The 27,599-nt window shown below is 41.9% G+C and overlaps 1 protein-coding gene across 9 annotated transcripts in view; it reads left to right on the top strand.

Moving 5' to 3' along the window:
- Nucleotides 1-27,599, top strand: part of grb10b (growth factor receptor-bound protein 10b) — a 64,701-nt gene that overhangs the window by 13,966 nt on the left and 23,136 nt on the right. For 3 of the 9 annotated variants that reach the window (XM_060871192.1, XM_060871191.1, XM_060871194.1), the window contains exons 2-5: nt 9,274-9,383; nt 15,516-15,612; nt 21,131-21,335; nt 24,919-25,060. In XM_060871192.1, coding sequence (XP_060727175.1) covers nt 9,333-9,383; nt 15,516-15,612; nt 21,131-21,335; nt 24,919-25,060 — 495 coding nt within the window. In that variant the 5' untranslated portion in view covers nt 9,274-9,332. Of the gene's footprint in view, nt 1-8,555; nt 8,770-9,273; nt 9,384-15,515; nt 15,613-21,130; nt 21,336-24,918; nt 25,061-27,599 lie in introns of those variants that run through there. The other 6 variants (XM_060871196.1, XM_060871195.1, XM_060871197.1 and 3 more) reach the window with 5 other exon arrangements.

Here is a 27,599-nt window from a genome sequence, read left to right as displayed (position 1 = left end):
AGAGAGAGAGAGAGAGAGACCGAGTGTGAGAGAGAGAGAGAGAGACCGAGTGTGAGAGAGAGAGAGACCGAGTGTGAGAGAGAGAGAGACCGAGTGTGAGAGAGAGAGACCGAGTGTGAGAGAGAGAGACCGAGTGTGAGAGAGAGAGACCGAGTGTGAGAGAGAGAGACCGAGTGTGAGAGAGAGAGACCGAGTGTGAGAGAGAGAGACCGAGTGTGAGAGAGAGAGACCGAGTGTGAGAGAGAGAGACCGAGTGTGAGAGAGAGAGAGACCGAGTGTGAGAGAGAGAGACCGAGTGAGAGACCGAGTGAGAGACCGAGTGAGAGACCGAGTGAGAGACCGAGTGAGAGACCGAGTGAGAGACCGAGAGAGAGACCGAGAGAGAGACAGAGAGAGAGAGACCGAGAGGGAGAGTGAGAGACCGAGAGGGAGAGTGAGAGACCGAGAGGGAGAGAGAGAGAAGGGAAAGGGAGACAGACAGACAGAGAGAGAGACGGAGAGAGAGACAGACAGAGAGAGAGAGAGACCGAGAGAGAGAGAGAGATTTATCGATGTTCATGCAGGACTGCTCATAAAAGAAAGAAATAAAGGGTGCAGTCACGGGTCACTTATTTAAGTAACTTTTAAGGGTTCGAGTGTGAATTCCAGGACTGTTGCTGGTCTTTGAGAAAGACCCTTAACTGCTCAGCTGTACTCAGGAATGTGAATGTAAATATGTACTCAGTATGTCCTCCTCAGGCGTTCGGCTCCGCCCCTTCTGTTGTCCGTTTTTCTCTCCGTCTCTGGAAGCCACAGCTGGACAACAGTGCGAGCTGCATTCCAGCATTCCAGAGGTTCTCTCTCGCTCTCTTTCGCCTCCTTCCTTTGCACTTTGGCCTACAAATCGGTGTATGCCACTCAGCTGCGATCCTCTTGACATCCCATCTGGTTAAAAAAGGTGCTCTCAGCATTCCTGAGTAGATAAAGGCATTAAACAACTAGGACGTGGCTTCATTTTGAGATGCAAGGAATCACGAGGCAGGAAATGTTTCTTAAGCAGTTATTTTACGTATACAAGAAGTCCTTTTATTGTTCACTATAGATCGTGTACATAGTCGGCCATTCAGCTACCTGTGAATGAGCTGTTGCTATAGAAACGTATTTAAGGAGCCCTTATTTTCAGGGCAGAATGGTTCACTGGATTTTGGCCCAAGTGTGATCAGTCTAAATGATCTTGGGGCCTTTTCAAGATAACTGAACGCTATGGAATGGTTCAGTAAATAAGGACAGAGAATTTCTCCCATTTGCAAATTCTTTATTCTGGACTATATTAAGAAACGACTATAAAAAAACACAAATATTTAAAAGACGTATCTTACAGCGTCAGGTTAACCCTTTTCACCAGTACACTGGGGGTCCAGCCTGCCAATGGATTGGAAATCGACTTATGGGACATTTAAAGGTGGGGTCTCCGTTGTTTGAGAAATGCTTCAGAAAACTGAGTCGGGCCGAATACTAAACAAAAATCAAAACAAACATGTAGCCAATGAGCAGAAAGGGGCGTGTCTTGTCAATATGGGCGGAGAGAGTGTTCAGTGTTCATGTGTGACATTAGCAGAAAGCGGTTTTAACATTGACATGGAGGATAAAAACAAAGAAAGAAAGAGAAGAAAGACTTACGATAAGGTAAGAAGTAGGACGTGTTAATATAGGATCAGCTTTCCAGTGCTGGAGAGAACTGAAGGAGCAGGAAGTTGGTCACATATTCACAGATTGGAGTTTCCTGAGTCAATAACTCCTGAGTTAAACACTGTTACTACACAAATAACACCTCTTTTCTATCGTAGTAATGTAGAGACGCAGCTACAACCGTGTTTTGTGTAGTAACAGTGTTTAGCTCAGGAGTTATTGACTCGGGAAACTCCAGTCTGTGAATATGTGACCAACTTTACTTAAGACGCCGAGGCGCTTTTTTCCTTCTCGATAGGTGAGTAACGTTGGTTTTGTTTTGTTACACAGAACTAATATATGTCTTTGTCCTTTACATGATTATGTTTGTGTGTCATTTTTGCTTGTTTGTTTATCTACAATCGTATTGTTCTTCACTTCAGCTATGATAGACACATTTCTTTCCAGTAGTTGCCTGGGTTATGTATGTATGTGTGGGCGGAGCTATCAATACAGGGGTGGGACCCATTTGGGTTAGGGGCGTGTTTGTTTTGGTGATTTCAAATGTCAACATTGGCTTTCAAACAACGGAGACCTCACCTTTAAATAAATTCATTTATTGCCACAAGTCTGATGTAAAATGAATCTGGACTCTGTTGGCTTTCAGTGTGAAACTTTTTGCTCTGTTGGGAAAACGTTACACAGAATTTTACTGGTTAAAGATAAAGCGAACAAGCACTTAGTGCATCTCACAGAGCAGAGAAAAGATTATCATCAGCTACTTTAAAGATAGAAACATTTTGTGAGAAAAAAACTGATTGATTTTGTCTTTTCGGAACTTTTCTATGTCTATATTGCTCATAAAAAAGCCCTGAGGACCTACTTTCATATGAGCTTCATATTAACCAGCACTGTGAAGTGAAAGACATCCAGTACTGAACCTGAACACAACAAAACCGGCAGAAATGTTTCTTTTCTTCAGTAAAAAATCCAGTAAAAAAATACATGTCTATCTAGTGGACAGTCAGCCAGTTTAAGTAAAGGTGTATAAATTACAATTATCCAAGCTGCTATTATAGATAAAAAAAAGTAGAAACCCAACACCACCTGACCAACTGCCCACCCAAACATTATCAGTGTACTAAAACTAACAGAGTAACTTAACGCAGCTACGAAGCTGAAGGTGCATGAAGTTTAAGTTTGAGGTTCCACTGATGCTTTTATTAATTTTGCTCCTTCACAGTTTATTAAGATCAGAAAGAGCTGAAAGCATTCGGTGGTTAAATCTGCTTAAAGCTAGAGGAAATTTATTTTATTCACCACTAATCTGGAAATATTAAAAAAAATAAATAAATTCAACTCTTCACTTATGTCTATATTTAACTGCTGTAATTGAATTTTTGTGGAAATCATATTGTTTAGGCATCGAATCTGAGACGCTCTCCCACACGGAGTCGTACGTTTCCCCGCAGCAACACGGCTCCGTTTCGACAAAGAGACGAGACGCATTTTCTTCTTTAACCCTTTAAACGCCAGGATTTGTTCAGGTGATTTTGCCCTTATTCAGTAACTGATTTCTTGCTGAAGTTATTAAGTGAAAATTTAGAGAGATAGGAAAAGTTTCATTGGAGTTTAAGGTGACATCATTAGTGTAAGTATAGATGAAGGATAGAGTTGGGTTTGTTTTTGTTGTCTTTTTCTTTTACTCACTCTCACTCATTTTCTACCGCTTATCCGAACTACCTCGGGTCACAGGGAGCCTGTGCATCTCAGGCATCATCGGGCATCAATGGACGGAGTGCCAACCCATCGCAGGGCACACACACTCATTCAGTCACACAATCACACACTACGGACAATTTTCCAGAGATGCCAATCAACCTACCATGCATGTCTTTGGACCGGGGGAGGAAACCGGAGTACCCGGAGGAAACCCCCGAGGAACGGGGAGAACATGCAAACTCCACACACGCAAGGTGGAGGCGGGAATCGAACCCCCAACCCTGGAGGTGTGAGGCGAACGTGCTAACCACTAAGCCACCGTGACCCCCTCTTTTTCTTTTAGTTGAATGAAAAAAAATTTTTCTCTGCTGACAGATTTATTAATCATTATTTATTACATCGTTTAATTTTAGATTCTCCGAAGACACATTTTTTTCTGTGAAATTTATGGAAGGAGTCTCCAGTTCTCAATGGAGGATTTTTGCAGTTTATTCTCTCAGTAACGTACAAATTTATCATTGTGTTATTTATTATCACAATAATATTTATTGATTCTTTTTTTTTAAAACGTGATCTTTCTTTGGCAGATTTTTGGGAATGAGATTGTTGGGATATGATTTTTCGAAAATTGCCCATATTTTTATGTTTCCTGTAATCCTAACAGGGTAAACGTTGTATTTCCGACCCCACGTTTTTAAATCTTTAATCCCCTCCTGTTGAATAACGTGTGTAGGGTAGTTTTTGGTGCTCTGTTGTATGTGGTATGTCAGTGCTTGGATATGCTAATGGTCCCAAAAAATAGTGTGGGTCTGAAAGCTGCAGTATGTTTGGTACTTCATGCATGTGTGCCTCCTGTGTTACTGTTCTCGTTCTGGACAGCCGCGTCTATGAATAACACAAATATTTTTAAGCACGGCCCGATTTGGGAGAAAGAATTTCTGACCTTGTGAATGGCGTGGAGCTCGGGTGGGACACATCGACAGAACTTAGCAGACAAAGCACTTTTGCTTTTTATTTATTTGTTTTTTGCACTTTTTTGCTCTGGAGCTACCCACAAAAACATCCATTGGGGATTTTGTGTCATCATGCTGACACTGAGCTCCATAGCCCTATTTTAGACCGTTGCTTTTTGCCTTCTTGTACTCCTTGACCTAGATGTTTTAACTTGTGAAACCTGATGTTTGGCTCACGCCAATCACATAGACACATTTTCATTCATTTATTTTTTTGTACGTTGTTGGTTATCGGAATAACTGCCCTCTGTAGTGAAGGTTAGTGTGTGTGTTTGTGTGTGTGTGTGTGTATAGCTCTGTGTGTGTGTGTATAGCTCTGTGTGTGTGTATAGCTCTGTGTGTGTATAGCTGTGTGTGTGTGTGTGTGTGTATAGCTCTGTGTGTGTGTGTGTGTGTGTATAGCTGTGTGTGTGTATAGCTGTGTGTGTGTATAGCTGTGTGTGTGTATAGCTGTGTATGTGCGTGTAGCTGTGTGCGTGTGTGTGTAGCTGTGTGCGTGTAGCTGTGCGTGTGTGTAGCTGTGTATGTGTAGCTGTGTGTGTGTGTATAGCTCTGTGTGTGTGTATAGCTGTGTGTGTGTGTATAGCTATGGGTGTGTGTGTGTGTGTGTGTATAGCTGTGTGTGTGTGTGTGTGTATAGCTATGGGTGTGTGTGTGTGTGTGTGTGTGTGTATGCTGTCCTATGGGGCTTAAGTTTCTAGGCTTTCCCTTTTTTAAAGATCACTTTTGCAAACCTAACTAAACCCAGATAAATTCTTATCTACTCACTAATTTATTACCTTAATTAATTTATTATTTCTGATTGTATGTAAGGAGTAAAAACATTATGGGAGGTGTGGTGTAAACATTAAGTGTGGTGTAAAGATGATGATATGGTCCCTTAGATTATGCTTCCAGAAATGTGAAATAATTGTCTCCTTAATGAAAAGATAATATTGTGGAAATGACATTTTGCTTTTTATCCATTTTATTAAGGCACCAAAAATAATACAATTACCAAAAAAAGGTCATTTTTACAAAGTGTTAGGATCTGGTTTTTGTTCTTGTAAAGTGGAAAAGTTACTATAAGAAGTAGAAATCTGAATACACAGTTCCTCTCAGGTTCAGCTCTGTTCCTGAACAGAATTCCCAGCAAATAATTCCGAGACAAAGTCCCAGATGATTGGCTGTGCGAGTGCGCCTGGGGGAACTGTTGTTCTTTCTCTGAATTAAAGGATTTACTGTTCCCTTCCTTTCTGTCTGCAGTGAATCTACAGTAAGTGTTTACAGTATAGAGAACGTAGCCTCTTCGCTGTAGTTTGGATCATTCAGCATGCGACGCTCCGTTCTCCTTTGTTTCCTTAAAAACCTCAACAAAGCTTTAACAGCGCGGTCAAACGATGTGTTATATGACAGAGGGTCTTCAAAAAAGACCAGGATTTAACGTTGATTCTACACAACTGATTAGGAAATGTACGGCAGTGTGAAAAGGACAAGGTAAAAAATCTGAATTATTTAACAACGCTGCAATCTTTTTTTTTTGAGGAAAAATTAATATCCGGTGGGGTGTCCGTAAGTATTTAAGTGATCTTGACTGACAACTCTGACAGAAAAATTATTTTATATATATATAATCTTCATTTTATATATACATACATATAGTCGCTGTCAGGCGGAATCCTCGTATCTCCAAAACCGTTATTTTTCAGGAAATTAAAAAAACGCCGTACCTTATCTGCAGTACACAGGGTTTAGTCTGCGTTGCAGTGGATTGTCTTGCGTTAAATTCCTGTCCTCAGACGAGCACCAGAACTAGCGGGGGTCAAGATTTTTTTTTCTTTGAGCCCAGTGTTTTGAAGACATTTACCTCAGAAGACGTGTTGATTCGTTGCGACTCTTCTTGAGGAGAAATATGCCGTGAAGCTCTCCCACGGAGTGAGGAAGAGGTGGACAGTTGAAGTGTCCAATGGAGTTATGAGATTTGCGCTCAAGCTATTTTCAAGACTTTAGATTGGTTAATAACTTGTAAAAATAACAGACCCACGTGGGGACTGACCAATAGCATCGATATGTGAAAAAATATGAAATTGACCAAATTTGGACATACGAGGTTTCTGCCCGACAGCGACGAGAGATATATACACAAAACTGGATATATGATAACATTTGATTCTTTATGGAAGACTGGTGTAGTAGGATTTTGTTCTTTTTTATTAACTCGAGTAAAAAAATAATAACGTAACGTAAGCAACTAACTTATTGCCCTGATGCAACAGTGACGCTGCGGTTGATTAAATATGCAGAACGGAAATTTACGTCAAATACCTGGAGCTCATCAAATTCCAGGACTTTGGTGTTACTCGGGTGTTAATCACAGCAAGGCATTAAGGCTCAGCATGTACAGTGTAAGTATTCATAAAGTTCTTAACGCAAAACCAGCCACGGCTCTTAGCCTGTGGATTCCGAGGCAAGGTTTTACCTGTTAAGCACAACAGCTTTTGTCCATTTGGAATCTGATGTGTTTGTTGCTTTACGCAAAGAACCCTCATAAAAATGACCAGTATTTAAAGTGCTTCTGTTGATCAAACATGGGACTGTTGATGAAAGTTCCCTCTGAATGATCTTCCTGAACGTAAAAGCCCGTATTGTTGTGTGATTTTTTTAAGCTGGCACTTAATCCGTGGTTGACCAATCGAGTGTGAGAAGTTTTAAGGCAATTAACACAAAGGTCTCCTGTACCAGTGAATGTAAAACGTTGCACGCCGCTTTCGCGTTCCACACCTCTGTATGAGAAGACACCTCTTGTAGCTTGTAAAGAAGAGTGAAATATTTCAATCGTTTAATGTTTTTAAATCATGCGATCCTTCAACAAATCGTCAACCTGATGAGGTCAGTTTGGCGTGAAAGGCATAAACTATTGTTTATGCCTTTCTATTATATAACTGTTTCTATTATATAACTATTATATAACTGTTATAACTGTCTATTGCAGCACATGATCAATTGATTGGTCCTTCAAATTTAGAGGCTTTTTCTCCGATTTACTTTATGGCACTTGGCAGACCTTCTCCAGAGCGACTAGTGTTTCACTTGTTTATACAACTGAGCATTAGGTGCAGGTTTAGGGACTTGATCAAGGGCAGAGCAGCCAGCTCACTCAGATTATGTGACAGGATCACTGCATCCAAATCACTGCATCACTGGCAAGCATGGCACACTCTGAAGGAAGACACTCTTTGCCCTCTTCCACATACATGAGCTTAGATGACCATGATTGACCATGATTGAAGACTATGAGATCCCTACAAACTAGAGAGTACAGGCAATTATGCTGTATAGAACCCTGGCCATTAATGGATACGCAATTTTTGGTATTCAGAATTGTTTTCTCCTGATAATGAAAACCGGGGTGGGCACGGTGTTTTAGTGGTTAGCACGTTCGCCTCACACCTCCAGGGTTGGGGGTTCGATTCCCGCCTCCGTCTTGTGTGTGTGGAGTTTGCATGTTCTCCCCGTGCCTCGGGGGTTTCCTCCGGGTACTCCGGTTTCCTCCCCCGGTCCAAAGACATGCATGTAGGTTGATTGGCATCTCTGGAAAATTGTCCGTAGTGTGTGTGTGAGTGAATGAGAGTGTGTGTGTGTGCCCTGTGATGGGTTGGCACTCCGTCCAGGGTGTATTCTGCCTTGATGCCCAATGACGCCTGAGATAGGCACTGGCTCCCCGCTCCCCGTGAGATGAGTGAATGAATGGAAACCAGAAAAATCTCTGAGGTAACTCGAGTTTAGGACCCAACCAGGCAACCTGGAGTTGTAAGGCCACACCCACCAAGTGTCTTTTGCATATTTACCCTTAGGGGGTAGGTGAAGGTTCTTATCAACTCAGTCACCTGCTCAGTTTATACCCCCAACCCACGCGCATGTGATGGCATGTTCCTTGTAGATTTATGCTCTCTGTGAGTCTAAAGAATTATCAGACAAGTTCATAAATCAACATTTCACTAAATGTAGCACCTCTGAGGATCAGTTATGGCCAAAAGCTGCCATATCTGCCGTATCTCGCATACACAAGCTGACAGATGCCCACGATTGTCAAAGAACAGATAGTATGTCATTGCTTTCATCCAGTTAGCAGTGTTAATATTGCCCCAACGGATGGGTATATCATCCCCAGGATACAAACTTGTGTTCTTCCAGTGACGGAGTGACTGTTGCACCACTTGAGGAGATTTAATTAACCTTGTATTTAACGCCAGCCCTGTTTTTTTTTTTGTGCTTGGCTGCCTGGTTTCTTTGACTTCTGTGTGCTCTTGCCAACTGTTTGTTTACGTTTCCCGTCTCCGTATTTCCGACCAGAGAAACAAAGAGTACATTCTCAGCCCAGCGTCTTCCCACACATCCCTCACCAAAGGTTTGTGTAAATACGCGCGAGTGTGTTAACTGAATATAACCAAATAGCAAAATGAACCAAAATGATTTGAGTTTGGTGGTGTTTATTTACACAGCTTTAGCTTTTAGCTGTTAGCTTTAGACACTATCTAGAGTTCTTGTGTGACACATCGACTTTTGATGCAGTGGATTTCGTTCTTTTTTTTTTTTTTTTTTTCTTCTAACTTGGGAACATGTATTTATTTATAAGCCTTTTGAGGTATTTAAGAGGTATTTTTGTTTCTGTGATCCTGTAATTTTTCTGTATTGAAATGCATGGCCTAGTTTCTTCTCAGTATTGTTAGTAAAACTTCTAAAGCAGAAGCCAAACCTATATGATGTATTCAGTACTTTAGTCAAGACTCTAGACCTCTATAGTACCTTGTAAAGATGGGCTTCATTCAAATTTTGTGAAGTTTCTGGAAATAACTCTTTTTTTTTTATTTATTTTTTTTTTTTTATTGATTTATTTATTTTTTTTTTCCAGGCTCTTTTTCTGCTTCTGTTACAAGTGAATGTACAATTAAGAGGTGAACGTTTACTAACATGGCAGTAGCTGGATGTCCGGATTACTTCCTACACCACCCAAATTATCAGGTAAAACATCAGCTGTTTCTCTTGCAAATAAACCCGTCTTTATGTTTTGTTATAAAACGTATGTTTTTACTAAGGTAAGGCCATCGGTGTTCTTTAGCTTAGCTTAGCTTAAGTGATCTTGAATCGTATGATCAGCAACTGGTGTCCATACTGTGTAGAACGATTTGGTCCTATGTCCAAACATGTCAACACATGCTATCATGATAAAGACTTGTGCACAGTGTCAGTGATGTCTTCACGGCATCGTACAAACATGTCTATGTTTTTTTTTGTACGGCTGAAAAGCGGAGTTAAAAATTGATATCCAATAAACGTAGTGAATAAAGCAGTGAATAAGTGAGCATCGCAAAGAAAGTGCTTTAGTTACTTTAGGGCATTATTTACTTCCCTTTTCTAAAAAAAAAAAAAATTGCAGGTCGTTTACTGAATGATGAAGAAACCTCAGCGTAAAGAGGTACTAATTTTGGTTTGCATATAAAATGCTCTCGGAACAAACCATCCAATGTCATCCTGCTTTTATGTAACGTCATATACAGACTTTATTTAGGGACTCGTTTATCTGTGAAATAAGATTCTGCCTTTCCTCAGAAAGTAATCAAGTGTTACTCAGTTATTGAAGTCTGGAGTTATTAGAGTCAAGCATCCAGGCTAAGCATAAAAACTCCAAGGACAAGTAAACAGATCATGAACCCTATGGTTATGTTCGTAGGACCCCGCTTTGTCAAATGTAGACGTTTAATGTATACATAAAAGTGGCTGACGAGTCAAATAAAACCGTTTTAAAACTGACTGGAAGAGAGAAATGGACAGAGAGAGTGAAAGAGAAGACTGCCGCTTGTTTTTCAATGTACCTGTCATAGCTTGTAAATTTAGAGTCCATGCTTGAATGAAGACCAGGAGCAAATGAATGGCCATGGCATGGCTGTGCATTCCTTTGGGCTGAGCGCATCTGATTCACATGGCGCAACCTGATGTAAGAGCATCTAAACAAAGGCTTAACTAGCTTGTTTTGAAGGGCTCTCTTAGCCATTGTTTGTATCCACGTGCAGCGGTTCAAACCCAGTGGGAAATATCCATCAGCGGCATCGACCCCGCAGAGAGCTGGCCTCGGTGCAGGCCTTTCATTTAGCCGGCCGGCTTTCTGCCGCCGGTGCATCAGAGTCCCTTTGCGACACTGTTACAGGCAAAAGAGTCCGAACGCTTTAATACCAAGCTCCTGTTGCCTCACAATTTTATCTGTTTTAAGAACTGCAGAATGAAGCATTCATAGGCTTGGTGGGGCTGAGAGGTGCGGAGGTGGCACAGTGAAACCAGGGAATCACACAGGGAAGGTTGATCTACGTGAGTTTTTATGTCTAGCCAGATGAAGATATAAGTCGTCTATGGAGGATTATATAACGTTGGGAGTGGTGGGAATCTGGGCTGAAGTCCAACTGGGCTTGACCTAGCACTCAGAGCAAATCTCCCTTAACTCCTGTCTTAACTGTGGAGCTTATAGAGAAATAATGAAAACTTTAATCTCCACTTGTGTTTTAGAGTCTCGGTGAGGCATTAAAACTTAATTAAATGATAGTTAATAACGTTAGCCACTCACACCCCTACTTTAAAATGTGAAACCATCCACACTGGGCATTTTAACAGGAAACATTTCTGAAGATTAAGTAACATAAATCTTATTTAGTGTTTTCATGGCCTTGTGGCTGTCAGGTCCACATCGGTTAGCAGAGTGACGCATTTAACGGCTCCTGAAGAAGACGCGCTCGTGGAATTCGGGTTTGACATTAGCACGATGGCCGTGTTGGTTATAACACTCCACACACTGCATAGGTCGTAACAGGCCCTCCTCCCTCCTCCCCCGGACACATCAGCAGCCCAAGGGCCGTAAATTTTTTTGCCTTGGGTTTTATGGATGTTTTCAGAGTGAATCAAGTGGACTTTTGGCAGCGTGTGGTTCCTGTTCCTGGAAGTCAAACTCCTAGTTGTTGGTATTTCTTGGAACTTGGAGATTCAGGATCTGGCTTTTTTTTTTATTGTGTTGTGTTGAGGAAAAGTTTAGCTTTGGGCCGAAAAAATCGAAATAGAAGCTCTATTCACTTTCGGCTCGGCTGACAAAAACGGTGCTGTGCTCGTTCGCAGCGAGGTCAGAATGGGTCTTTACTTCTCAAATTTACTTTCCGCTCGAATCAAATACCTATTTTCATGTTAAGCAAGTGCAGGGTTCTATTTTAAGGCACTGATTGGCTGTTACAAAAAAAATACTGCTGTCACATTTGCTTTTTAAATATATTGAGAGAGAGTTTAACTCCCTTATACATATGCTACACATCTCTCTCTCTCTCTCTCTCTCTCTCTCTCTCTCTCTCTCATATACATATATACAGTATACACACACACACACACACACACTTCAGCGGAATGCACAGTAGTCTGACCTTTTGGTGTCTGAAGCTAAGCTGGGCCAAATTCTAACCTTTCTGTGGAGTAAGAGGACTGCTGAGTCAGAGCATAAGCCTGATTTTGGTCCACCACAGGGCTGACATTTAAAACACTATGTGGAATTTTTTAATATACCCCTTCTAGAGGTACGGGTTTAGAAGTCGTCAGTCGATACGCCTATATTTAAAGAGTAGTGAAGTGAATATCTTGTGTGTGTTTTTTTTTTAATTACAGGATTAAAAGGAAGTTAAAAAAAATGACACCGAATTAGAAAATAATTTACGCTGGTCTGCTGGTGGTTAATAGTGATTTTTATATTACACTCATTAGTTTCTCATTAGTTATAGCGAACGCTTGTCACTTATTTTGTAGCAGCGATAATCTACGGTTAGTTTGGACTTTTCCTCAACAGCCAGGCAAAAAGTTCTGGCAAGAGATGTTTTTGGTGAAGAAAGTGCAGTTCACTTTCTAAATTTCATCTCTTCCATGGTTTGCTTTATAATCAGTGTCAGAAGCTTTCCTATTGGTTGTGTGCACAAGCCGTTAAACACGGCGTAGACATGTTTTATAGGTGCATAGTGCAACGCTGCAAAATTTTACTGCGAACCTGGGAATCTATGTAATTACAGCATTTATGTTCAAGGTCAGGATTTACATTGGAATATTTAGTTACTACCAAATATTCCATACATACATATCGTCGCTGTCAGACGGAATCCTCGTATCTCCAAAACCGTTATTTTTCAGGAAATTAAAAAAACACCGTACCTTATCTGCAGTGCACAGGGTTTAGTCCGCGTTACAGTGGATTGTCTTGCGCTAAATTCCTGTCCTCAGACGAGCACCAGAACTAGCGGGGGTCAAGATTTTTTTTTTCTTTGAGCCCAGTGTTTTGAAGACATTTACCTCCGAAGACGTGTTGATTCGTTGCGACTCTTCTTGAGGAGAAATATGCCGTGAAGCTCTCCCACGGAGTGAGGAAGAGGTGGACAGTTGAAGTGTCCAATGGAGTTATGAGATTTGCGCTCAAGCTATTTTCAAAACTTTAGATTGGTTAATAACTTGTAAAAATAACAGACCCACGTGGGGACTGACCAATAGCATCGATATGTGAAAAAATATGAATTTGACCAAATTTGGACATACGAGGTTTCCGCCCGACAGCGACGATATGCTTTTGTTGCCTCGGTTATTAATAAATTTGCCTTAAATTACTGTTTATGTGTTTTTTTATTGTATGTGTTCTGTGATAATAATGAAATCTTGACAAAATGACCATTACTGTACAGTGTGGCATAGAACACATTTTAATTCCTGGCACTGGGATTGGTATAACTTGCACAGTTGCTTGGTGCGGCGTGAACCGTGCCATCGTTTAACCCCGCAGAACTGGGAAACGAAGGGTATTTGAGTATTTAAGGGTATTTGGATCCGAACGCTCTGCTGGGCAGGTGTGCACTCAAAGAAATAACCCAAAGAAGCAGGAGAATTTTTTAATAATTCCAGATTTGGCATGTGTCACTGAGAACCCTGCAGGGCAAGGTACTGAGTACTGGAGGAGCTTCTGGGGCATGAGCTGGATGCAGTCAGACAGAACCAAAGGAGCTGCTCCTGCTGTGACTTTAGGTGGAAGTCAGGATGGATCAGTCACACTTGACTTGTTGTACCTTTACCTTGTGCTGCTGGTACCCCCTTTACCCCAGCGCGCCGGTCTTGGTCCAATAATCCAGACATGGGGATTAGACTTTTTGTCTGGAGACAGTCCAAAGCAACCTACATGCTTTTCATTATATCCTATCAAAATGTTTTCATGTCTTCACACCATTTACAGAGATAATTACAAAGCCTTCGGTGCCGTCTGAAACTTCTTTGTGAAACTGGTGCTGGATTATAAACCAGGAAGGATGATCTTTACCAAAGGCACTTTTCTCCAAAAGCTCCTTGAACAAGATAAACATCATTCCAGGATAAATAGCCACAGCAGTTAACACCATTTTAAGTGTTGTGATCTATGAGGCAAAGAGGATCCAATAAAATATGTTGTATCTTATTGTTTTTTTGTATCAACTCTAGCTAATTGAGTTGATGCGGATTCATAAAAGAGCAGCTGAATATCCGTTTCATAAATCTGTGAGGTCTTCAAGAACCAGAGGAGATACCATGGGGTTATAAAAACTTGTGCAGTTGAGGAAATGTCTTCATGACCAAAGGCTACGGAGCTCTCTCAACGATGTGTAAATAGCCAAAACATTGTACTGTATGGTATCGGCCGGCCTCATGAAGCTTTGGCTAATCTGCTTTCTCAGTAAAATGGAACACTTTGAAGCACTCAACAGCAACTTTGTTGTTCTTTCTGCATCATGTTGTCTTGTTTTATTGGGTGGCTTAAGAACTTAAGGTTGGATCCGCATGTGTGCAGTTCTCATAAACTGTGCACACTGGCATTGGGGAACAAACAAGGCCCTGCTCTAATTTTGTAAATTTCTCTCTGGAGAGCCTTCACGGCCACATCAGAGAGCGCCACTAGGCTTTGCGGTCCGCTGCGGAACACCATCTCCAAACATAAGGGAGCCACAGAACATTCTGTTCCTGCCTCCTGCTGTGAAAGGCCCAATCAGCAGCAATGCCCGAGATATCACATCCTTCTCTGCTTGCCTGTCAAGCCTTTGTACCATGAGCAAGAACAAAAAAAACTACTTTTCCTTTTATAGAAAGGGCTGGAATACTTCAATCAACCATTCTGTTCTTACTTATGGTCTACCATTGGCACAGACAAATCTCCCAGATTACATAGGTTCTAGCCTCACCTAATTTTGTCCCTCTAAAACCTGGCCCTGACCTTGCTGTGAAGTTGTATGGGGTACTGATGATCTCGCTGGTGGCAGTGCTACCTTCTGCTCTACAGACCTGCCTCTTATCATTGTTGGGTCATGTCAAAATGTAAGAATCTTTTCTAGGTGCTCTAAGGACCAGGATATGAGAACCTAGTGGTTAAGGTGTTGGGCTACCAATCGGAAGGTTGTGAGTTTGATTCCTACGTCCACCAAGCTGCCACTGCTGGGCCCCTGAGCAAGGCCCTTAACCCTCAATTGCACCCTCAATTGCTCAGTTGTATAAAAATGTGATAAAATGTAAGTCGCTCTGGATTAGGGAGTCTGCCAAATGCTGTAAATGTAAATGTAAGTCTTTATATCTAATATAAAAGGCTTGGAACATGGACCTATACGGACCGTACCATATAGTATCTTCTGTATCAATAGTCCAATACAACATCTAGTCCGGTGAAGGAGGTTTGCCCACACCTCAAATGGAAAACTATACATTTTGTAAACAAGAGTTTACAATTTAGAATTTACAATTTTTTGTGCTTGCCTGGAAATCCTATCGGGGGAAAACTCGGCTAAAACGTGTCAATTAGTATAATTTATCTCTAAAGGTCGAAGCCTAATTATATGCATTGATCCAGACTGGAAAATTACTGAGTATTAAACTGTGTAGGTAAAAAAAAAATTTTTTTTAATGAAATGTTTTAATGCAGGGTGATATCATTTAGATACAATAGGTTTTGTCTTTTTGTTTACGTAAACGTAGAGCCGGTAGAGCCGCGTAGTGATTATTAACCTTACAGATGAATGTTGCATACTTATAATTGCATAGTTATAAAACAATTGCTGTGCTCTATGGCTTTTGTCTTAGCAGGACAATGTCGACCGAACTGCCAATCACAGACCGGCAAATCTAATCGGGTCAAGTTTCCAACAGGCGGCCAGTCGAACCTCTCCTAACCACCAAGGTTAGTATCTTTCACTTCACAGTACTCTCCATGTTTTTAGGGTTATGAGCTGAACCTTCTGTATACAGTATGTACTTGACACCAGAGATGAGGATGGAGACTTACATGACTCCTACATGACATGACCCTTGGTTAAATTGAGCTGGTCTCTTGTCTAAAACTGTAAATACGTTTCTGTACCCAAATGGACAAAATGCAACGAAAAAAAAGTCCTTGATTTCTACTAAATGAGATTGTTGGCCTTGATTCTTTGACCACTAGGGCCTGGAACCTTGGACAGGACTTGTTCCAGGTTAATTCCTTTAAGCAATTTTTCCACAAAACTATGGAGATTGGACACAAAAAGTCCAAGTACACAACATCGACATGTTTGTTTCTGTCTTGTGCTGTGTACCATCGAGCTCCTGTACTCGTACAAACTAGCTGAATTGCCACGGGTCTCGAGTAGGAGTTAGGCTCCCGGGTATGGGGTTGGATCGAGGGATCTTATTTCCTGCACGGCTCTTTCAAAGGCTTTCCGTACCTGACTTTCCGACGCCTTTTGACTGTGGGTGGATAGTGTTTTCATGATTACACTGAAACGTGATATCACCACTGTATTACTCTGACTGTTTTCCTTAAGAACAGGTCCTGAACAAGTACCACTGTACCCTTCCTGATGTGCTGTAGAGAAAGACACCTCTGGCGACTCGCAGTGTAGATTTATTCGTACTAGTCATACTCGAGTCATACTATGCTACACAGTTCTCTTTGTATTTATATATTAAAAGAAAAAGACTGACTACGTTTGCAGCCTTTGTTCTTACTTTGTTTCTCAGGACCTTGCATTGTCCATCCTATTAATGCTATAATATGCATGCTATAACTTTTAAAATTAGATATTTAATTTCTCTTATAAAAATTCAAGGATGAAGGATGAAGCAGCTACTGTTGCTGTAGCCCATCAGCAGCCTTTGTGTATTCTGAGATACTTTTCTGCTCACCATGGTTGCAAAAAGCGTTTATTTGAGATACTCTAGACTTCAGTTGGCTCAAACTAGTCCAGATGTTCTCTGGCATCTCTCATCTCTCAGGAAGATGTTTCCAATTGCAGAACTGCTTCACACTAGATGTTTCAGGGGTTTTTTTCTACATTATTTTGAACTGTTGAACAAACTCGTGAAACTGTTGTTGTGTGTGAAAATCCAAGGAGACCTGAAATCCAACCAGCCGGCGTCAAAGCCGGAGTCAAAGCCGGCGTCAAAAAGATCACAATTTTTTGTTTGCCATTAACATTAAAGGTGGGGTGTACGTTGTTTGAGAAATGCTTCAGAAAGCTGAGTCGGGCCTACAAACAAAACAAACGTGTAGCCAATGAGAAGAAAGGGGCGTGTCTGGTCAATATGGGCGAAGAGAGTGTTCAGTGCGCATGTGTGACATTGATGGGACGCCGAGGCGTTTTTTTCCTTCTCGATAGGTGAGTAACGTTGGTTTTGCTTTGTTACACAGAACTAATATATGCCTTTGTCCTTTACATGATTATGCTTGTGTGTCATTTTTGCTTGTTTGTTTATCTACAATCGTATTGTTCTTCCCTTCAGCTATGATAAAGACACGTTTCTTTCAGTTAGTCGCCTGGGTTACGTATGTACGTGTGGGCGGAGCTATCGATACAGGGGTGGGACCCATTTGGGTTAGGGGCGTGTTTGCTTTGGTGATTTCAAATGTCAACATTGGCTTTCGAACATCGTACATCTCGCCTTTAACTGAAGCTCTTGACCTGATTTTATGCACTGGCTGATTAATTGCATGAATGCACAGGAGGTTCTGTTCGTTTCTGTTTTGTTTTCGTGCATGTCCACAAAATTAGCCGATCATCTTCACAGCTTGTAAAGCTTCAGTTCATGTCCTGCACTTATGCCTCCTATGGCTTGTGAATCTGCTGTGGGGTTCTCGTTTAATTAAAGGCTGTAAACGTGCAGGAATAAAATAATCGAGCCTCTGACTGTGCAGCAGGCTAAGCACATATGACTTTGCTCAGGGTTCGGCTTATCAGCTGGTGCCTTTCAGGGAAGTATTACCCGTCTGTGGAACTCTCCCGCTGATTTGATTTAGTCGCCTCATGCACTTTCAGCCGATAGTAATATGATTACAGAGGTCTGCATGCTGCAGGACAAGTTGTTCTCACCTCAGGGGTCACGTAAGGAATGAAACACATGGGGTTGTTCTGTTGTCGGAGAAATAATCAACAACAGAGTGGCGTGATGTGGCCTGACGTAAAGCGGATTTCATTATTTTCCTTATGTCATCGCCATCTGAGGCCTGTTTTTTTTCATATACCACAACAATTTTACAATGTTAACAACTGTCATTTATGAAAGAACGACTCTGGGAACATCCGCAAAACAAGTTTGTTCCTGTAAGCACGTATGTGTCTGTAGAAGCTATAGAGAGTCAATAAAATAAAACGAGAAGAACGAAAGCTTGGCAGGTTACAGAGAAACCAGACATCGAAGACTTTCCTGTGGCAGAAAAAAACAGAACTTCATCCTTTGAGTGTTGACACTGAAGACTCCTTTGATAAATATAAAATAAATAATTCTCCGTCGTCGTATCAACAGGCTACGTGAAGGTCCGACATACAAGATGTTCTGTGTCGCGCTGTATTTTAATGTGCTGTGTGATTTTGAATTACAAAACTAATCAACACCTAAACAATCAGGATCACGAAGTAATCTGTACCGAGCCACAAAAGGAGTTGGAGTTCAACATATTTTGGCCCGACGCAACATTTCTGCTCCTTTCTAGAAACTTCCAACATCTACCACCAACTCTCCTGACTGATCTTGTGGTGGTGTTGTTAGTATTTAGGTTAGTATTTACTAGCAGTCAGGAGACTGTGCTGTAGTTGGTTTATAGAAATCTTTTGAGCTTTTCACTTCTGCTGATTGTTTTTAGGTAAGAATCATAAATCTTTCCTGGTCACAGAACTAAAAAAAAAAAAATCCTATTTGCTTCTTGTTGATGGATCCAGTGTGATGCTAACTTAGTGGTCGGGCTATAAAAACACCTCATCCCTGCAGCACTCTGTATATGTGTGTAATACACAGACAGCACTTTGTATTTGATGGTCTTTTTGCATTTAATGACCCCCAAAGTGCCTGTCAATGTCTATTTTCCTTTTATATGAAAATCTATATGTATGTGACTGAGGCACTTTCTTCTCTTGTCCTTCTTGGTCTTTTCTAAGACTGTAAGCCTGTTTATTGCTCCCTGCAGTCAAATAGCAGTTGTGTTTATTACCTTGTGAGTCAGCACTTTGTCAGCTGGCTTGCCAATGCACCGCAGGTTTATACCATGACAGGTTGCTACCCGAATTTAAAACTGCGATTGGAAAAGACGTCTCTGTATCTGTGTTGTAATTTCTCTTGCCTTCCAAATGGAGCTGAATCGCAGAGGGCTTTAGGTTCATTCTGTGCTTTTAATAAATACGTTTCCAATCACGGAAACTTATTTTATATATATATATATATATATATATATATATATATATATATATATATATATATACACACTCATCTGTATATTATATTTATAGTACATACACATCTGTAAATTACTGTTTATAAGAATAGCCATATATTTTGATACAGCACATATCCTACATGCAGTGCACAGGGTTTAGTCCGCGTTACAGTGGATTGTCTTGCGCTAAATTCCTGTCCTCAGACGAGCACCAGAACTAGCGGGGGTCAAGATTTTTTTTTCTTTGAGCCCAGTGTTTTGAAGACATTTACCTCAGAAGACGTGTTGATTCGTTGCGATTCTTCTTGAGGAGAAATATGACGTGAAGCTCTCACACGGAGTGAGGAAGAGGTGGACAGTTGAAGTGTCCAATGGAGTTATGAGATTTGCGCTTAAGCTATTTTCAAGACTTTAGATTGGTTAATAACTTGTAAAAATAACAGACCCACGTGGGGACTGACCAATAGCATCGATATGTGAAAAAATATGAAATTGACCAAATTTGGACATACGAGGTTTCCGCCCGACAGCAACGTTGTTTAACTCTTGTACAAACTGACAATAACGTTTAATCTAATCTGATCCTTAGTGTTGAGGGACAGCTATGCTATAGTGAAGAGAAAAAAAATAGTTTGGTTTAATGTATGTTTGGATTATTGTCACTGTTTGAACCAAAAAGAGAAAAGAAACGAAAAGCGTGCTCTTGTTTTCATTCCTGTTGATGTGTTTAATCAGACATCACGGACTGTAGGTCTAATCTTTTGGTCATATTTGGGGCATTTTAGAAGCATTGTTGTGAATTGTGGAGCTTTTTTTTTTTCTTTTTAACCCCTGGTATCTCTGTTGCACCTGCTATCAGCAACGTGTCACTGAAGGGGATCTAATAACCTAGGATCCATAAGCAGAGCTTACCTGCCTCTATTAATGCTGTGGGATTAGCCAACAGTGATGCAGGTAGCTGACGCATTTTCAGAAAGGGCTTCCTGAGTTAACAGGTCACTGAAAGAAAGAAACAAGCAGACAGAAGACTAATGTTGTTGTTGGGTTTTTGTAACGGGTCGTTTTTAAATGATGTTTGGTATTTACTGATTTTTCTGCCGCAACTCCTCTTAATCCATTTTTCTTTAAAACCGATGATTGACCTCCATTTCTCTTCCTTTGCCTTGCATTGTAAGTGCATGTACATGAGTATAAAAAAATCTGTACACTGGTTAAAATAATTTCATCTAAGATAAATCCGTGTCAGATTGGAAGTGAAGCAGGCGCGCATCATGGTGCTGCCCACCATGCTTCACTGTGGCTGTGGAGTTTTATGTGTGTTTGTTTTTGTGTCAAAGGTATTTTTTTTGTATGTTTAAAGCTCTACGACTTATCAAACTGTAGCACATTCTGCCACGTGTTTTGGGGTAACTGTATGTATGTAGCTGGACTGAGATTTATCTATCTATCTATTTATTTATTTATTTATGCATTTTCGGTGTTTTTTCACCCAGGAACACAAGGGACTGTTGCAGTGATTATCACAATAAAGGTGGAAAAAAATGACATGATTTATGGTTTTGTATTTCACCTCACAAATGGAAGTGTAGATTGTTTTTCTCTTTTTTTTTAATCTCCAGTGTATTACATTCTGCCTTCTGATTTTAATCTTCTACTGTAAGGATTATTGTTTTTACACAGCATTTGTTCTGAAGTGTTGAACATGAAAAACGAATCTATGGCGACATCTTGCGGCAAGAGGCGGAAATGCAGTCTCGTACATTTATTCGGTTTTTTTCTTGTTTTCTTTTCTTTCTTTCTTTTTTAACAAAGCTATCTGCTTTTCTAACTTATGCTACATTCAGTATTCCTGCTATTCTCCTGCTAACAAGCTACTAAACAAGGAGAAAAAGAGGTTTCTGTTTATTTTTTGTGAGCTAGCATTTGTGTTAGCATCCATGAGGTCAGGTGTGTTTGTTACTTATGTTAAGTTTAAACTGGGAATTAATACTTACTAATAATATTCCTTTCTCAGTGTCAGAGGATGACGTGGATCTGGAGGCGCTGGTGAACGATATGAACTCGTCGTTTGAGAGTCTGTACCCCGTGGGCAGTGTGCAATGCGAGTCGGTTCCCCTGTTACACAACGGCCAGCACACACACGCCCACACGCACACACAGCCCATCTCGCCGCACCAGAGACTGCGCCGCTCCCAGCCCATGCACATCCTCGCTGTCAGGTAACACACACACACACACACACACACACACAGGATAGAGTGAGCGAGAGAGATTGATCTGGGTCATTTATGTCATAGAATGATGGTTATTAGTGTGTGGTTTGGGGAAAGTGGAATGGTGACGGCGAGGTGTGTGTGTGTGTGTGTGTATGTATATGTGTGAATGTGTGTGTGTAATTTTAGACAAATGATTTCTGGTCTGGCCTACACAGTGAGAAGGGTGTGTGTGATTATGGACACATCCTGAGTGGACTGATGATGATGATGATGATGATGATGCCCTAAATAGTCAATTGAGACATTTTTTGAGTGTGTGTTAATTTGGGGGGCTTTTGGGACAGTGGATTGACAAAAGTTAGACATTTTTAGTTGTACTTATATAGTGAATCACACACACACACACACACACACACACACACACACACACACAGTTAGCATTTAGCAGCCGGGCAACCCATGTGCACTTACACGTCAAACCAGCTGAAGAATCTCGCGCCCCGTGGCTCTTTCCAAAACAAAATAATCCGTGTACTCGTTAATACTTAGTCTACTTTCAGAATGTTTTGCTACTTTGCCACAAACCACACACTCGTACACACACACACACACACACAGTTTCCAGCTGTCTCCTGACAGATGAAGCCCAGCTGCAACAGTTTCTCACCGGGTTTTGTTTTGCTTTTTATATCTTGTTATATCGTTGGACTGTAAACCGAATATATACCATTAATATTAATGTCCGGTTTCGCTTCCCTTCATTACAAACACAAACAGCGTTGTTTACATACGTATTCCCTATAACGTACATCTGGAGGATTATAATCAGCATCCACCAGATGGCTCTTCAGAGCCCAAACATCCATCCGTTTGATTTATTCCTTGAAGCTAAATAAACGAAGGTGTATATTGTGTACTTAATGTATAAACGATCAGGCACACGAGTATAACACTGTAATGAGAAGTGCTGCCATCGAGAGCGATGTGGTTTTTATTTTCTTTTAAATGTTTTAAGTGTTTAACGCAAAATTTACAAGGTACAACCTAAAGATTTATCGAATCAGCTGCTTCTTTTTAGAGCTGAAAAATAAAATATATTTTTAACAGAATCTCAACATGTATTATGATGTTATAATATATATTGCCATGTGGTGTGAGTCTCACATATAGAAGGTAACTGAATGAAAGGTGTGTGTGTGTGTGTGTGTGTGTGGATTAAGTTCCTTTTAACACGGGTTCACTCAGAGGCTAGCAGTCAAACTTAGCTCTGACCTCTGTGCTCTGTGTCGCACACTTCAGAGCAGACACACTTCAGAGTGTGTGACCCTACTTCAAAGGGTTCCAGTCCAAAACACCCCCACATGGCCCCTGGTCAGTGATGACTCAGGATGTGTGTGTGTGTGTGTGTGTGTGTGTCTTTGACGGTGTGTGTTAGTAAGAGAGAGAGAAAGAGGACCAGCTATAATATAGCAGAGGTCAGTACTTATTTACTAAGACTGACAGACGAGTGCACCACACCTCCTCACTGAGTCTGTGGATAAGGGCATGTCTTAGAGCAGGAAAGGAGACCACACCTCTTTCACTGGAACTGACAGCGAGAAAGACCACACCTCCTGTCATTGTTATTGACAGGCACTGTGGCACTGCCCCTTTATTTCACACTGAGGCCAAGCCAATTTTATTAGGACTGGCAGGCGCAAAAACCACACCTCCTGCACTGGGTTGGAAAGGCAATGAGGCCACGCCTCCTTCAGTGTGACTGACAGGCACAGAGGCCACACCTCCTTCAGTGTGACTGACAGGCACAGAGGCCACACCTCCTGCACTGGGTGTGAAAGGCAATGAGGCCACGCCTCTTTCAGTGTGACTGACAGGCACAGAGGCCACACCTCCTTCACTGGGTTTGAAAGGCAATAAGGCCACACCCATTTAATTTAATTAGACAGGCACTGTAGTCATACTCCTTTAATTGGGCCTTTAACATAGGCCACGCCTCTTTTAATGGGTGTGACAGGCACAGAGGCCACGCCTCTTTTAATGGGTGTGACAGGCACAGAGGCCACGGCTCCTTCAGTGTGACTGACAGGCACAGAGGCCACGGCTCCTTCAGTGTGACTGACAAGGACAGAGGCCACGCCTCCTTCAGTGTGACTGACAGGCACAGAGGCCACGCCTCCTTCAGTGTGACTGACAGGCACAGAGGCCACACCCATTTAATTGGCACAGACAGGCACTGTGGTCATGCTCTTTTAATTGGGCCTTTAACACAGGCCACACCTCTTTTAATGGGTGTGTCAGGCTCAAAGGCCACGCCTCTGTCAATGGGTGTTACAGGCACAGAGGCCACACCTCCTTCAGTGTGACTGACAGGCACATAGGCCACACCTGCTGCACTGGGTGTGACAGGCACAGAGGCCACACCTCCTTCAGTGTGACTGACCGGCACAGAGGCCACACCCCCTGCACTGGGTGTGATCGGCACAGAGGCCACACCCCCTGCACTGGGTGTGACAGGCACAGAGGCCACACCCCCTGCACTGGGTGTGACAGGCACAGAGGCCACACCTCCTTCAGTGTGACTGACCGGCACAGAGGCCACACCCCCTGCACTGGGTGTGACAGGCACAGAGGCCACACCTCCTTCAGTGTGACTGACCGGCACAGAGGCCACACCCCCTGCACTGGGTGTGACAGGCAATGAGGCCACGCCTCCTGCACTGGGTGTGACAGGCACAGAGGCCACACCTCCTTCAGTGTGACTGACAGGCACAGAGACCCCAAAACCTTTACATACTGATTCCTATAAAATACACGTTCAGAATGTACAGAAATATTACCAGACGATCTAAAATATCAAATGTGAGGAAGTCAATGTGGAAATTCTTATTTCTTTCATTTTCCTTTCTTTCCCTGAAGCGAATGGTGTGCGAAGCGAACACACACACACACACACACACACACACACACACACACACACACACTGATTTCACTTTAATAAGAGGATTTCTCACACAACTAAGAAAAACAGAGACCTGTCTTGAGTTTTAATTATATTCAAAAAGTTCAAACCCGAGAGGTTGGAGTCCAAGTTCAGTTTGTTCTGATAAAGTTCCAAGCACACAGAGCTTAGTGAGAAGAGAAGAGGACGTTCTTCACGCTTCAGAGGACGTTCTGACCCTGAGTCTGGAATAAGGATCAGTGATGTTCGACATAAATCATCACAGCTGTCTGTTGTTTTTTACAAGCTGTCTTTAAGGTCACAGCTTTGCACTGAACTCATTGTTGGTAATAAATCAGTTTTATTCCTAATTGAATGTAATTTAATTTCCCGTTGAAGCTCATTACGTTTTATTTCCTGCTGGTTTGGTGTTTTGTGTGTTTTTCTAATTGATTGGATTTTTTTATTAATTTCCAAATTGATATATTGATGACTATTTTCTCTCCTTGCTTTCCTTTGTTTTATCTCTTTTTCTTCAATTCTTTACTCTCCTTCTCTTTCTTTCTTTCTTTCTTTCTTTCTTTTGTTCTGCCTCCTTTGTTCTGTTTGTGTCAACTATCTTCTCTCTCTCTCTCTCTCTCTTTTCAGGAGGCTGCAAGAGGAAGCACAGCAGTTTCAGACATCGTCTCTGCCTGCCATCCCAAACCCCTTCCCTGAATTGTGTAGTCCAGCCGGTTCACCCACAGCTTGTCCCGGCTCTTTACCTTCATGTCAAACGTCAGAAAAACACGTAAGCTCGGTTCTGGGGTACTGTTTGTGTCTGTGGGCATGTATGTGTGTGTGTGTCTGTGTGTGTGTCTGTGTCTCTGTATGTGTGTCTGTGTGTGTCTATGTGTGTGTGTGTCTCTGTGTCTGTGTGTGTGTCTCTGTGTGTGTGTCTGTGTCTCTGTGTGTCTGTGTGTGTGTGTGTCTGTGGCTCTGTGTCTGTGGCTCTGTGTGTGTGTCTGTGTGTGTGTGTGTCTGTGTCTCTGTGTGTGTGTGTCTGTGGCTCTGTTTGTGTCTGTGTGTGTCTATGTCTCTGTATGTGTGTGTGTCTGTGTCTTTGTGTGTGTCTGTGTGTCTCTGTGTGTGTATGTCTGTGAGTGTGTCTGTGTCTCTGTGTGTGTGTGTGTGTGTGTGTGTCTGTGTCTCTGTGTGTGTGTTTCTGTGTCTGTGTATGTGTCTGTGTGGGTGTGTGTGTGTGTGTCTCTGTGTGTGTGTGTGTGTGTGCATGCACAGTTGTATTGATTGAGTAGTATTGATTTACATCTTCTTTACAGAACATGTTTGCAATATTCCAGGTGGCTTTGAAGCCAATAATGTGGAAAAGTTTGTGTCAAAGCCTGAGGGTTTAGCTATTTACTCAACTCTTTCTCACTCACACACACATGAACACACAGTGTGCGCACACACACACACACACACACACACACACACACACACACACACACACACACACACAATGCACAGGGCTGGGATGTCAGCTGGTGGCTTTGTGTAAATAGGTGTGTATATAGGTCTTTATTTTCAGCTTTGTTAGTATGTATGTATGTATATACTGTATGTCTACACCCTATTCACTCTCATGTGTGTCTCCACACACCTGCATTATGTGCTGCATACACAGTAATTACCCTTTTTATTATCTGTGTTTGTATTAGAGGTGTGTAGGTTTTTTTTATTCCACCTCCTGACACAGACACTTGACCATCCTGTCCACATCCTGAAGTTATCATTACCTGCCTGCGGTGTTTTCTAAAGATCTTAATTGGTTTTATTTTCCAGAATCTGAACTTCTGAACGGTAACAAGGTTAGGGTTGTGTTGTTAACATGCCTCATCATTCATGATCTGGGGCAGTGACTCTGGACTGGCCAACTTGGTTAGAGCGAAACCTACCCTCAGCCTTCCAGTGAAAGCTCGTGTCAGGGTTCTGGGAAACTGTGGGCCAACAGCATTGTGAGGGATGTTGTGTGTGTTTACTAATCCACTCTCGTGCTGTAAAATTTGCAGTGGGGTAAATTTCAGGAGACTTTGGTTTCATATTATGAAATGTGTGTGTCCTGTCCCTAGTCCTGTATGTGTTTTTTTATGGAAACTGTACAGTATAAAGAGACAGTCCAAGTTGGACAGGTATCACGTATGGGAGGTGCTTGAGGTATCATCCCTGTTTTTGGCAGATTATGTTCTCTGACCTCCAACATGCAAGTTGATGAATATGAAGTAAACTATGATAAAAAAAAAACAGCACCTCCTTGTCTGTGTGTGTGTGTGTATGTGTCTGTGTGTGTGTCTGTGTCTCTGTATGTGTGTCTGTGTGTGTGTGTGTCTGTGTCTCTGTGTGTCTGTGTCTCTGTATGTGTGTCTGTGTGTGTCTCTGTGTGTCTGTGTGTATGTGTCTGTGTGTGTGTCTCTGTATGTGTGTGTCTGTGTCTCTGTGTGTGTGTCTGTGTGTGTGTGTGTATGTGTCTCTGTTTGTGTGTGTCTGTGTCTCTGTGTGTGTGTGTCTGTGTCTCTGTGTGTGTCTGTGTCTCTGTATGTGTGTCTGTGTCTCTGTATGTGTGTCTGTGTCTCTATGTGTGTGTCTGTGTCTCTGTGTGTGTGTCTGTGTCTCTGTGTGTGTGTCTGTGTGTGTGTCTGTGTCTCTGTGTGTGTGTCTGTGTCTCTGTGTGTGTGTCTGTGTCTCTGTATGTGTGTCTGTGTCTCTGTATGTGTGTCTGTGTATGTGTCTGTGTCTCTCTGTGTGTGTCTGTGTGTGTCTCTGTGTGTGTATGTGTCTCTGTGTGTGTGTCTGTGTCTCTGTGTGTGTGTCTCTGTATGTGTGTCTGTGTGTGTCTGTGTCTCTGTGTGTCTGTCTGTGTGTGTATGTGTCTCTGTGTGTGTCTGTGTGTGTATGTGTCTGTGTGTGTGTCCATGGTTCTGTACCAGAAAAGAGTGTGATGCTTTCTTCAGGTGAGTGGAGAGAACTTTCTCCAGGGCAAAGGGTACCTCAGGGTCTATTTCATAGTTGTTGGAACACTGATAGAGAGCAGTGACATCGCCATATGGTTTAGGTTTGGGGTCAGATGTGTTACATGCATTTATTGTAATTTATGATTATATCTTGTAGGTGAATCAGGTAGTACACACTCTGTAGTGGTGAGGAACTCTGCACACGGAGTGAGCCTCAGGGTAAAGTCACCACTTGCCCAAATTAAGCAGTGATATTTGAGGTAGTTTGGACACCTGGGTGAGAGCTGTATCAGCCCCCTGGATGAAGACCTCAGCAGAACCCAGACCCACTTGGTTATA

Source organism: Tachysurus vachellii, chromosome 5, assembly GCF_030014155.1.
Source record: "Tachysurus vachellii isolate PV-2020 chromosome 5, HZAU_Pvac_v1, whole genome shotgun sequence".
Lineage (NCBI taxonomy): Eukaryota > Metazoa > Chordata > Actinopteri > Siluriformes > Bagridae > Tachysurus > Tachysurus vachellii.
The sequence above is the reverse complement of the archived record's forward strand: the minus strand, read 5'-3'. Positions and strand labels throughout refer to the sequence as shown.